The sequence below is a fragment of the Eretmochelys imbricata genome, chromosome 1 (genome assembly GCF_965152235.1).
Source record: "Eretmochelys imbricata isolate rEreImb1 chromosome 1, rEreImb1.hap1, whole genome shotgun sequence".
Taxonomy (NCBI): domain Eukaryota; kingdom Metazoa; phylum Chordata; order Testudines; family Cheloniidae; genus Eretmochelys; species Eretmochelys imbricata.
The window spans coordinates 5,833,010-5,845,373 of record NC_135572.1 but is presented as its reverse complement, the minus strand read 5'-3'; the positions used below and the strand labels follow the sequence as shown (position 1 = coordinate 5,845,373).

Sequence of the window (12,364 nt, the reverse complement as noted above, 5' to 3'; positions counted from 1 at the left end):
TTTAGACAAATATTGCGTTTTAAATTTGGTTCCTTGTCTCTTACTGTGTCCTTCTATCTGTCTCAGTAACTTCCTTTTTTTTTGTGCTGTGTGGTTTTTCCTCTGGTTCGCTCAAGTTTTCCAATTCAGCAACATCACTGCCCTGTTAGGAAATGCAGCCAAAGCCTCTGCAGTGGGTATCTGTGAACCAGAGAGTTCACAACAAGAATGGGCCACACACTGGCAATATTCTGCTCTCTCCTTCTGCCTTCACTGGGTCACTCCAGATTGACACTGGCCTCTCTGAAAGCAAAATCAGGGCCCCTGTGTTTTGAAATTCCCAACTTTCATTCCCGGTCTCAGAACACCCCATGAACTGGGGGTTTCCCCTCAGACTCTTTCAGCACCCTAACAGAATTGCATTTTCTGCAGCAGGACCCAAAGCCGCGATTTTCACTGCCAGGAGCCAAAAGTTAAACACTCAGGGTGAATCTGGTCTCCTTTGAGATCAAAGGCCAAATTCCCAACGGATCCAGGAGTTCCCCCGTAATCCATATGTCGTGACTTAAATAAATGCCCTGAATTAAATCGGAACTGAGTCTCCAGTGACTTCATGTGGAGCTCTCCTGTGGCCTCTAAGGATGGGTGAGCTTCTTAGGACCCAAGAAGAACTTACAGGAAAGTTGCTGATATCTCAAACTCACAGGCTTAAACCTTCAAAACAATTAGGATAACTTTTTTTCAAGGGGGGAGAGGAGTCTTTTCTCTCTGAGCCCCCGCATCTCTGTTTCTGGAGAGGATGAGAAACACAAGAGGCAGTAAAATTAAAAGCACGTTTCTGGTTTAGAGGTGGTGTTGCAAATGTCCCCGGGGGAGCTCCAGAAACATACCGTGTGTGGGGGCCTGGGGATGGGACAGAAGGACATGCAGTGTCCAGATCAGAGTGACTCGGAGTCCTGAAATTATGGAAAATGGGGACTGGACGTCCTCCCCAATGCACAGCCCAAAGTGGTGTCATGAGGCCTCCTGCATCCGGGAGGTGTCTCAGCCTGGAATGTAAAGTGGATCATGTTGGGATATGGATATTCAGGCTTCTCTGTAAAGGCCTCTACTGTAAGAATTTAGGTGTATTCTTATCACTTGGCTAGTTAGAGATAGAAAAGAAAGAATCAAAATCACTGTCTGCCAGTGTAAGTTCCTTCTCCTACTGAGACAGTCCAAGGCCCTGTTATTAGGCTAAGACCTTTGGCTAAGCAGCACAGGCAGCCATAAGCTGGGAAGCGACCAGTCACATCCTCACATTCCAAAATAGTCACATTGAAAGAAGGTGCTATTGGGCTGTTATGATACAATCCTGTCCTGATAGAGCCTATCACCTCCAGAGAAAGGGAAGTGCCTAGAAGATGTAAAAGGAAATTGAGGTTGATAGTTTTCTGTCTGGTAAGAAATCACTTATCAATAGACACAGCTGGGAAACTCTTATGTCTTTATAGATGTAGTTGTGAAATCCTCACTTCTGTATTGTTTTGTCATTATAGTTCCCACTTTGCTATTGTTTATTGGCATGGTCTCTGTCTGGATCTGTGATTTTTTCTGTCTGCTGAAAAATTTATTTTGTAAACTAATTAAGGTGGTGGGATATAATTGGTTAGCTAATCATGTTACAATATGTCAGGATTGTTTAGTTACATTTCAGTAGAATGATTGGTTAAGGTATAGCGAAGAATATTACTATATAAATTAGGGGCAAACAGGAAATAAGTTGGGATTCGAAAATAAGGAAAAAGGAACTTGTATTTAAGCTTGCTGGAAGTTCACCCCAATAAACATCAAATTGTTTTCACCTTCGGACTTCGGGTATTGTTGCTCTCTGTTCATGCGAGAAGGAGCAGGGAGGTGGGAGAGTGAAGGAATAAGCTCTCTAACAGATCACACTGTAGCAGATTTTCTCTGACACCGTCCCCGTCTGGACCATCCTTCGTCCTGTGAGAACCTGCAGTGGCTAAGGACAGTCAGGAGGAGGCACTGTTATGTCATTTTCTGTTTGTTTAATTTCAATGAGGGAATTAAGCACAAGAAAGCAGAAAAATTACTACCGACGCTGGAGCTACAAAACTAGAGCTGGCAAAACTGGAAGCAGCAGAGAAGGGAAACTACGGCAAGTTTCAAACGTGGCAGGCAGCAATGAGGCTCAAAGAAGAGAAGGCTGCACACCAAGGGGCTATGGAAGAAAAAGAGCGAAAGAGAGAGAGAGAGAGAGAAAGAGAGAGAGAGGGCAGGAAGAAAGAGAGAGAGAGAGAAAATGAAAACACCAACTGGACTTGATAAAGAAGCAGAAGCAGAGGCCCCTGAGCCAAGTGACTCCCATCACTACAAAAATCCACAAATGGGAACACTCGTGTCCTGCAGACAGTCAGGAGGATGATATTGCTGAATATCTGACTGCCTTCGAAAGGCTGTGTGTGATACATGAAATCTCTGCTGGTAAGAGATTGCAAAATTCACTGGCAAAGCTCCAAATGAATTAAATGGAATGCCTAACGAAGATGCTTTAGAGACTACTGTAAATTTAAAGATACTGTTTTGCGAAGTTTTCAGATTAACCCTGAAACATATAGAGTTAAATTTAGGAATCTTAAGACGGATATTGGGATGAGTAATGGGGAATATGTAAAGAACGTGAAAGATTTTTTGGGAAAATGGGTGAGGGGTAAAGAGGTGGCAAGTTTTGAAGGAATGCTTGGACTTTTCGCTCAAGAGCATTTCCGCAACATATGTACGGCTGAAGTAAAGCAGTGTCTGTGGGACAAAGATGTAAAGTCTGGGGCTGAGATGGCTTTTTTAGCTGATGACTTTGATTAGACTCAGGTGTCTATTGAGGGCAGGCCACAGAAAGAGGGGTTTACAACTGGTGGGAAGGGAGGATCCCATTTTGCCCTTCGGAAGACAGTACGGGGTTGGGAGCCTAAACATTCTCTTAGCCAAAAACATTCCTCTAACCCCCATCCCAAATCTCCTGTAAAAGCAGAAGAGCTCAAAAGGTGCTATCAGTGTAATTCCACTGATCACCTGAGGAATAAATGCCCTGTGCTAGGAGGAAGCAGGCAACCAATAGCTCATGTTAGTTCTGCTGTCCTCACCACAGAAATTCCCCAAGCAACAAAAAAATAATCATATTGGTTTTGTGAGATTAGCCTCTGCAGTACCAGACATGGAGCATGTTAACACTCTCCAAATGGATGGTAGGAAGTACTTGGGGCAGAGGGATACAGGGGCCCAGATTTCTCTGATGAAGCAGAGTGTGGTCCCAAAAGACAGTATGCTACCTGGCCAAATGGCCGAGATTGTGAGGGTGGGCGAAAGCAGATTCCTCATACCACTAGGTAAAATCCTTGTGGTGTGGGAAGGTCTGGAAAGTGTTTGGACTGTGGAGATTGGAACACCTCTTAGTCGACCTGCTCCATGCTCATGTTTTTTTCTGTGCAGTTCAGCTTAAAGTATTTGCCTGCTGCAGGAGGGAGTTTTATCCTGGGACCCGAGGGAAAGAGTAAGGTCTCAGGAACTGCTGAGAGAATGGGAGAGAATCTCTTTGATTCTTCTGCAGCAGCGGGAAGCCACATGCTTGAGTGCAGGAGTTGGTCTCAACCAGGCGGGAGGCTGGTTGAGACCAACTCCTGCACTCAAGCTGGAGGCAACATCGCAACAGGAAGGGATAGGGGTATAATACCTGCCAGGGAGAGAACTGTCCAGGTTGTTACCTTCCAGCAGGTCACAGCTGAACCAGAGACAAACTCTAGGGAGCATAGAGAAATGTGTCCCAGAGGAGAGCCTAGAGAAGGGGCAGGGAATCTCAGAAACCACTGAGGTGAGTGAGGATTCCTGTCACTCTGTAACACACGGAAGCAGGATGCTTCCAAGTATGGGAGGGGGCTGAGACTAGGCAACATGCCCTCAGGCACAGAGGCAGGGGAGATGTTGTCAGTGAGTAAGAAAACTGTCTCAGCTGTTAACTGGCAGAGTTTTGCAGCTGAACAAAAGAAAGATCACTTCCTATGGAGCACACGGAAATGTGTCTTAGGAGGGGGCCCAGAGGAGGAAACTGGGGAAGGAATAGTGGGGGTAGAGGAATGTCTCCCCACTCGTCACTTGGGGCATAATGCCGAGGACACTAGAAGGAAGGCTGCATCAGCATCTGGGAACCCAGGTACTCAGCCTGTGTCAAAAATATAAAGGGAAGGGTAACAAGCAGAGAAACCTGGTTTGCAGTGTCTGAATGGGGAAACTGAGGCACACCGCCTCATGGCCTTGAAGGCTGGGTGCCAAGAGAACTATAACACACCCTGTCTTTGAGCTAGTCAGTGACTAACCCTCTTGTAGCAAACTAAGGGGGGAAGTGAGACATTCTCTATCATCGGGGAGCATACTGTAACCCCCATAGTCCTCATTTTCATATAAACATGATTTTACATATGAAGCATGCCTTGTAAGGTCTCAGGGGAAAGGTTATGATCTGCTGAAAGTCATGTCTCTGTCCATATATGTGTATCATTAATGTACATGGAGTTAGGAGAATGGTGTTGTATGGTGATCACTAAAACATGCTGTAAGTTGGGGAATAAGTCAGATATTAGCTCTCCAGAGGCAACAGCAAGGAAAGTGACCAATAGCGGGGCAGGGTGTCAAACAACCCATCCAGGGCCCTTGTCCAGCAAGGGAGCTCCAATGCAATGACTCACGTGCACGAGGCCCCACAAAGGGAATTGCTCAACCTTGCTTGGAGAGACTTAGCAATGCCCCCCAGACATGCCTGGACTTGTGCCCCGCAAGCACATGGACTGAGGCTATAAAACAGACAGAGTGGACACATGTTAGGGGGCATATTCCTTCACCCACTTACTTCCCTGGTCCTTCTTGCATGAAGAGAGAGCAACAATACCCGAAGTCCAAAGGTGCAAACAATTTGATGTTTATTGGGATGAACTTCCAGCAAACATGATTCCAGTTTCCTTCCTTAGTGTCCCCCTTCCCAGCTCCGACACCACAGTGTCTTACACCTGTGTCCCTGTTCCCATTCCTGCCCTTAGCCAAACATGATTCCAATTTCCCCATCCCCATTCCCTGTTCCCATTTCCCCCTTTAGCAAAACATGATTCCGGGTTTCCTTACCCCCATTCCCTGTTCCCATTTCCCCCACCCACCCACACACCCACCCACCCCTTCAGGTTAACCTGTCCCCCGATTTTCAGGTTTGACTTGTTTTTTCACCTGCCTTTCCTGGAGGGCCATAATCTGAGTCTTCTAGTAACTTGTTTGCTGACAAGATGTATTCATTATTTGCAGTTCCTTTGTGCTCATCCGCTAGGTAATTTGCATTTACACAGAGGCTTACTAGCTTGCTTCTGGATCCAAAGCTGTAAGCAACTCAGAGACTGTCTTAAAATGGAAACATTCCACTTCCACTAGAGTTCTGATTTCTTTCCACTTTCATCTCCTGCTCCAAAACACACAGAAATCTGAAAAAGATAGCACAACCTATTGTGGCCCCTTTTAGAGCCCTAATGGGATTCTAATTAAGCACCATGTTTTGTTTGCATTTCTTTTACCCCTTCTCCAATATATACTGCACACGTCCTGGGAAAATGCACATTCCTTCAATATAGTTTAACCTCCATAACATTATATTAGCCATATTAATTTTACACAAGGTGTAACTGCCTCCCATGCCCACAGAGTTTTCATGCACACCCACCAACGCAACAATCTGATCCCCCAGAGCCACCCAAGGCTCAGTGTTCCCATCATTCCTCCCCTTTTCCTTCTCTTCTACCTGTGTGCACACACAAAATTCTCCTCTGCCCAACATCCCCTGCACTGTGATCACTCCCCTACACAACTGTACCTCGATTGCACTTCCATCTTGTACAACTAGACACAACCAGGGACAGCCAAGTTAAGTTCCAATAGAAACCCCTTACATCCTTTTGCGATTTTGATTACATTACCCAAGTCAAATAATTTTGATCAGATTCTCTCTCTGCCTGCTGCCTGCAGCAGTCCCTTATAGACCATTTCTGTGGGAAAAGGGCCTATTTTCCCTCAGAATAGCTGTAAAGGCTTCTGGGGACAGAAGCGTAGTGGTGGGAGTGGCCACTCTACATGACCCCCCCTTGGGTAATTTAATTACCAAGCTTCCATCCAATGCGACTGCACAGGGTTGCACATACAATTACAGTGATATAACTGGGTTTGATCATTAAACAAAAACTTCCCTCTTGTAACACTACAACAGTTACCTTTTACTATTTCCACAACTCCCAAATGTTTACTTTCCTGAAAACCCTGTATTATCAATTTTCGCAAAAGCTATTTGTAACTTTTCACTCACTTCTTTAAATCACTTGCTCCTACATTTAGTTCTTTAAGGTAGTGCAATTTGTCTGTAAGAACTTAGCCACCAAGTACAATTATTGCCACACAGCTGCCTTAACCTGTGTTGTCTTTACCTTGAGACTGTTCAAAGAGGCAGTAAAACATTTGTCTCCATGGATGCCCATGGATCTTTTACTCCAAAAATTCCAGTGGGATACAACAGACCTCCTTCATACTTTGTCCAAAATCACCAAAAACATTTCACATAAGTATCCAAAGTACCCTCCATTAAAACTTCAGAAAAAACAAAAGTGTGTGGAAAGGCAGGTTGCACTTTGAAACTCTTTTTTTCTTCCCCTTCTTTCTCTCCACTCCCCAAGGACCAAGTCCCAGGTCCAGTCTCTAAAGGTAGTCTGTTAACTCTGCTTTTGACTTTAAACCCTGTTGTGCCAAATCATCTTTCACACCCCCTAACTAATTTACAATCCTTCAGCTGCCCTTGCTGAAGCAGCACCAAACTTGAAAGATTCCTGGCAGCTTCCCATAATGCTGCCCTTACTTCAAACCTCTCACAAGGGGACTGAAGTGCCTCCTTTCCCTGGAAGGCATTCAGTCCCCATGGGCAGGGACCTTCTTTCACTACCCATATACCAAGGAGGGTGGGCTCCTCAGCCACCCCCCATCCCTCTGCGTCCCCTAACAACACATACTGAGCCCTTCTCCTGCCCCCACCTTCACTGGAAGCAACTGAGACACTGAGAAGAAGACAAGACTCCAACAGGGGAAATTGGCCCAGGTTTAAGCAACAAACTTGTATATTAAGGACAGCAGTATCCAGTGGGGTGAGAAAAATCCTTAATCTAGATGTTGCCCAGTCTAATAGGATTGAAAGTTTAGACTGTGTGCTTACATTTTCTTTTCTTTTGGTAACCACTCTGACTTTTTGCCTATCACTGAATATCACTTAAATTCTATCTTCGTAGTGAATACATTTGTTGTTTATTCTACCTGAAGCAGTGTGTTTGGTTTGAAGCATGTAAGAGACTCCCCTTGGGATAACAAGCCTGGGGCATCTCCATTTCTTTCTTAAACTGACAAACTCATATAAGCTTGCAGTCTCTTGCGGGCACACCTGCACACTGCAAGAGTAAGGTTGTGTCTGGGAAAGGAGATATTAGCTAGTGTCATTCGGTTGCATAATCCAAAGAATAGCTTACATGCCAGAGACTGTGCCTGAACAGCCCAGGAGTGGGGGTTCGAACAGCTGAGCAGGGGAAGTCTGGCTCCCAGAGTCAAGGACTGAGGTGTCCAAATAGATCACCAGTCTTGATAACACCAGAGGGGAACGTCATAGGGTCTCACAGCATCATGTAGGTGGACAGGTGGGCAGTGCTGCTGAAATTACTTTTTTCTTTGTGATTGTTGGTCCAAGGCCAACTTTGGGACCTTTCTTGGTACAGCATGCATTTGGGGAGTTTCAGGGTCTCTTTGCCCTGGCAAGCCACAGAACTACAATCTGGGTGTCATAAGTTTTACTCAGTTTTGTTTCCAACTGTTGTTGTTGTGTAACTTCAGGCATTTCACTGGTAGAAATAGCTATTGTTTTTCTTTTGTAACAATGTATCCCGTACTGTTCATTGTGATATGATTATACGATTATAGCATAATTATGATACAGTTTATGCGAGATGGATCATGTAAGATGTCATTGGAAAAGTTATGACTTTCTGAATATGGTTATCCTATTTGTATGCATTTATAATTTTTGTCAGAAGTTCTGAATATTGACGACTTCTCTGTATTTCAAATGCAGTTACAAGTGAGTAACGCCCACTAGGGAACTTGATGTCAGTCTAGATAGATGGTTGGGAAGGGCCTATTCAGGGCAATGAGACTTTGGGGGAAACAATATGCCTTTAGAGAAGCTTATCTCCCACCTGGTGAGCCTCCCTGAGAATGCTTCAGAAAGACTATACATAATGGATGCTATGACTCTAAAAGGCCATGTGACCAGGCCACATAACTCTGGACTCCATTTTGGGGAGTCTGTAATTTTCCCACAAACTAGTCTGGAAACCAAGTTTTGAAACAAACGGTTCCCTCCATATACTAAATCTATGGAAAGCAGGTAGTGACATCGTCGGTGGTTCTTCACTCCTCACTCAAGAAGCTTCAGAGAATGTTCATAACTATAACATATTTACCACATTATTTGTTATAAATAATAACCCCCTTGCTGTGCTTTTCTCCCTTTACAGGCACCTTGAGCATTTCTGAGTCGTATCGATGAATCAACTGCTTCATGGCACCTTTCAACTTCACCCACTCTGACGCTTCAACTTTTATCCTAATGGGCATCCCTGGCCTGGAGGCTGCCCACATCTGGATTTCCATCCCTTTCTTTACATTCTACATTCTCAGCCTCTTGGGAAATGTCACGCTTCTGTCTGTTGTAGGTAAGGAACAGACTCTGCAGAAGCCGATGTACCTCCTGCTCTGCATGCTGGCACTTACAGACATTGCCACACCTACCTTTGTTGTGCCAAAGGCACTGGGCATATTTTGGTTCAATTTGAAAGGCATTACTGTGGCTGGCTGCCTCACCCAGATGTTCTTCCTCCACACGATTTCTGTGATGCACTCATCCACCCTCGTGACAATGGCCTTCGATCGCTACGTTGCCATATGTAACCCTCTGAGATATGCCACCATCCTCAGCAATGCACAAATAGCTAAGCTAGGGCTTGTAGGTTTCATAAGAGCTGTTCTCTTCATTCTGCCCCTGCCCCTGCTCCTGAGTCAGCAGACATTCTGTGCCAACCGCATAATCCCCCACATGCAATGTGAGCACATAGCTCTGGAGAAGATGGTGTGTGGGGACATCAGAGTCAGCAGGATATATGGTTTTGTGCTAATGTTTGTAATCAATGGGTTTGACCTGACGTTCATTGCCCTGTCGTATGGTCTGATCATCAGGGCCGTCCTCAGAATCTCCTCTCATAAAGCCCACCAGAAAGCCCTCAACACTTGCACAGCCCACATCTGTGTGATGCTGAAATATTATACCCCTACCTTCTTCTCCATTCTTACACACTACTTTGGTCAAGGCTTCGCACTCTATGTTCATATCATCTTAGCTGACCTCTATCTCCTCATCCCTCCCATGCTCAACCCTATCATTTATGGGGTCAAAACGAAAGAGCTTCGTGACAAAGTAGTCAAATACACCTGCAGAAGTTCTGCAGACACAAAGTTCACGCAAAGTTCTGCAGACACAAGAGACGATATCTCCTCAGGCCTGCAGTGTCCATCAGGGAACTGTCAAATTGTCAGAGAGTATGTGAACCAGCACTAAGTGGGATGCAGTTTGGGAGGAAGACCAGAAGTTCTGTGAGCGCCATGGTTCCCCAGTTACCCCTGGCATGGAGGAAGAGTATGCTCACAAACAATCTGAAAAAAAAGTCAGCCTTCCTTGACTGTGCAGTTCTTATGAGTTGTACTCCTAGCAGAAGGAAAATCCTTTCACCAGAAAAGGGTTAAGAAGCTAAGGTAACCTCGCTGGCACCTGACCCAAAATGACCAATGAGGGACAAGGTACTTTCAAATCTGGAGGGGGGGAAAGTCTTTGTCTGTCTGTGTAATACCGTTGCTGGGAACAGATCAAGGATGCAAGCCCTTCAACTCCTGTACAGTTAGTAAGAAATCTAGCTAGAAAATGCTTTTGGATTTCTTTGTTTTGGCTTGGAAATTCACTGTCCTGGAGGACATGTGTATTCCTGTTTTTTGTATCTTTTTGTAACTTAAGGTTTTGCCTAGAGGGATTCTCTATGTTTTGAATCGGACTGCCTGAATCGGTCCATGGGCCTGCATTCACCACAACCCTCGACAGCATCCAGAATGCGTTCACCCGGGGAGGGATATCCTGGCCCACAACACAATTTTTTTCAGGAAGAGGGGCAGACCAGTTGAATAGTCATGACTAAGGTTTTTTGTCACAGATAGTTTTAGTAAAAGTCACCAACAGGTCACGAGGGTCTGCGGGGGAGACTGAAATGGGGAAGATTAAAGCCTCATCAGGAGTATGAGAGCCTGAGCCGCACTTCAGGACGGGTGAGGGTCCAGCACTTACGGCCACCGCAGATAACAGCTCTGTGGCCCCCACAGCAGCCCCAGCACCTCAGAGGTCCAGAGCCCCTGCTGCAGCCCATGGGAGAGAGCTCCACGGCTCCCACTGCCAGTGGCAGCTCAGAGATCTGGGTCCCCACACAGCCAAGAGCCACTTGGAGGGCCACATACCCCCACCGCCAGAGGTGGCTGAAAGCTGCTGGTTCCTTGGCCACACATGGCAACTGAGAGCTCAGGAGCCTCCACCCGCTGCCCCAGGGCTGAAATGGTAAATGTCACAGAGGTCTCCGAAAGTCACAGAATCTGTGACTTCTATGACTTAATCTTATCCTTAGCCATGTCTATGAACAACTCTCCGTGGTGAATGGAGAAGTGGTGGAACCCTAGTGACTGAGACAGTGACAATACTTTGTGCAGGAGGCAAAACAATCACTGACTTGCCCCAGACAGTAGAATTGTTCATCCCTGGACTCAGAGTGTCATCCGGAATTGTTAAGACCTGGAATGTTGTTGCCTCTGTAACACTGTTCAGTGCTTCTCTCCTTGGAGCTCCAATATTATCAGTATTTGCAGGTGAGGCAACCTACTAATTCAGTAGACCTTGATGTTATTCACAAAGAAAGACCGCAGGCATGGTTCGATGACAAAGGCATCTGGAGAGGTTTATTTCCCCTAGGCAGAATCCCATCACCCTGAGTATGAGCAAAACGAGTGAATTACCTTATGAAAGTCCTTTTCTGAGTGGTAATACCCCAATAAATCCTTAGAGATCAAGGACTACTGAGGGTAAAGACATTAAGAATGTTGATCTACCATCTCCAAACCGATGGGTTGGTAGAGTGATTTCAAGGAACTGTTCTGGAGACATTATTGAATTCTGTAGCCTCAGATTCCGAACATTACGATCAACTCCTCCTCAACCTCCTTTAACCAATCAGGGAGGTGCCTCAAGGCTTCAAGTTTTCGCCCTTTGAACTGCTGTCTTGGAAGTCCTCAGGTAATGAACATAGACCAATAAATTCTTCAATTAAGAAATTGCCTCGAGACTTTGTGAGTGTTTGCTCGAAAAATTTTGCGAAATGCACAGCAGGTACAAGAGAAGGCCGATAATAAAGGGGTCTAGCTGTGAGTGTTCCGACTGGGTGATTGTGTGTTATGGTTACAACCATGCTTGCTCTTCAGATGATTGGTTCATTGGCAGGGACTCTTTGATGTAGTGAGGCATGTGGGCCCCATCGACTACAAGGAGCACCACCCAGAGAAGAAAAAGAAGACTAAGATAAGAACATAAAAACAGCCATGCTGGTGAGACCAATGGTCCATCTAGTCCAGTATCCTGTCTTCTGACAGTGACCAATACCAATCTTCACACTGAAAGAACAGAACAGGCTGTTCTTGAGGGATCCATCTCCTGTTCTCCAGTCCAAGCATAGGCAATCAGATGCCAGGGATTCCCAGATCATGGGGTTGAATCCCTGAATATCTTAGCCTGCAGCCTATTAATTTCCTTCAGTCATCGCTGGTTCTTGTGTAATGTGAAGGAGTAAACAAGACTTCCACAATTAAATTACCCCTAATGAAAAACAACACAGTAAAAGAATTAAAAAAGAGCTTAAGAACCATGTAAAACAAACAGTGAAATACGAAAAGGCATCTTTTGAAAAGTGGAAGTCAAATCCTAGTGAGATATATAGAAAGGACCATAAACACTGCCAAATTAAGTGTAAAAATGTAATAAGAAAAGCCAAAAAGGAGTTGAAGAACAGCTAGCCAAAAACTTAAAAGTTAAGAACAAAATGTTTTTAAGTACATCAGAAGCAGGAAGCCTCTTAAACAACCAGTGGGACCCCATGACAATTGAGATACAAAAGGAGCATTTAAAGATGATAAA

The 12,364-nt window shown here is 45.1% G+C and overlaps 1 protein-coding gene across 1 annotated transcript; it reads left to right on the top strand.

The window, feature by feature from the left end:
* Positions 1 to 8,614: 8,614 nt before the first annotated feature.
* On the top strand, positions 8,615 to 9,703 carry LOC144278674 (olfactory receptor 52P1-like). The gene has a single exon (XM_077840048.1). The coding sequence runs from the start codon at positions 8,651 to 8,653 to the stop codon at positions 9,701 to 9,703; it is 1,053 nt and encodes a 350-aa protein (XP_077696174.1). The 5' UTR covers positions 8,615 to 8,650.
* Positions 9,704 to 12,364: the final 2,661 nt, after the last annotated feature.

Coding starts and splice junctions, on each gene's coding strand:
- LOC144278674 (XM_077840048.1), top strand. CDS start 8,651: ATGGCACCTTTCAACTTCACCCACTCTGACGCTTCAACTTTTATCCTA.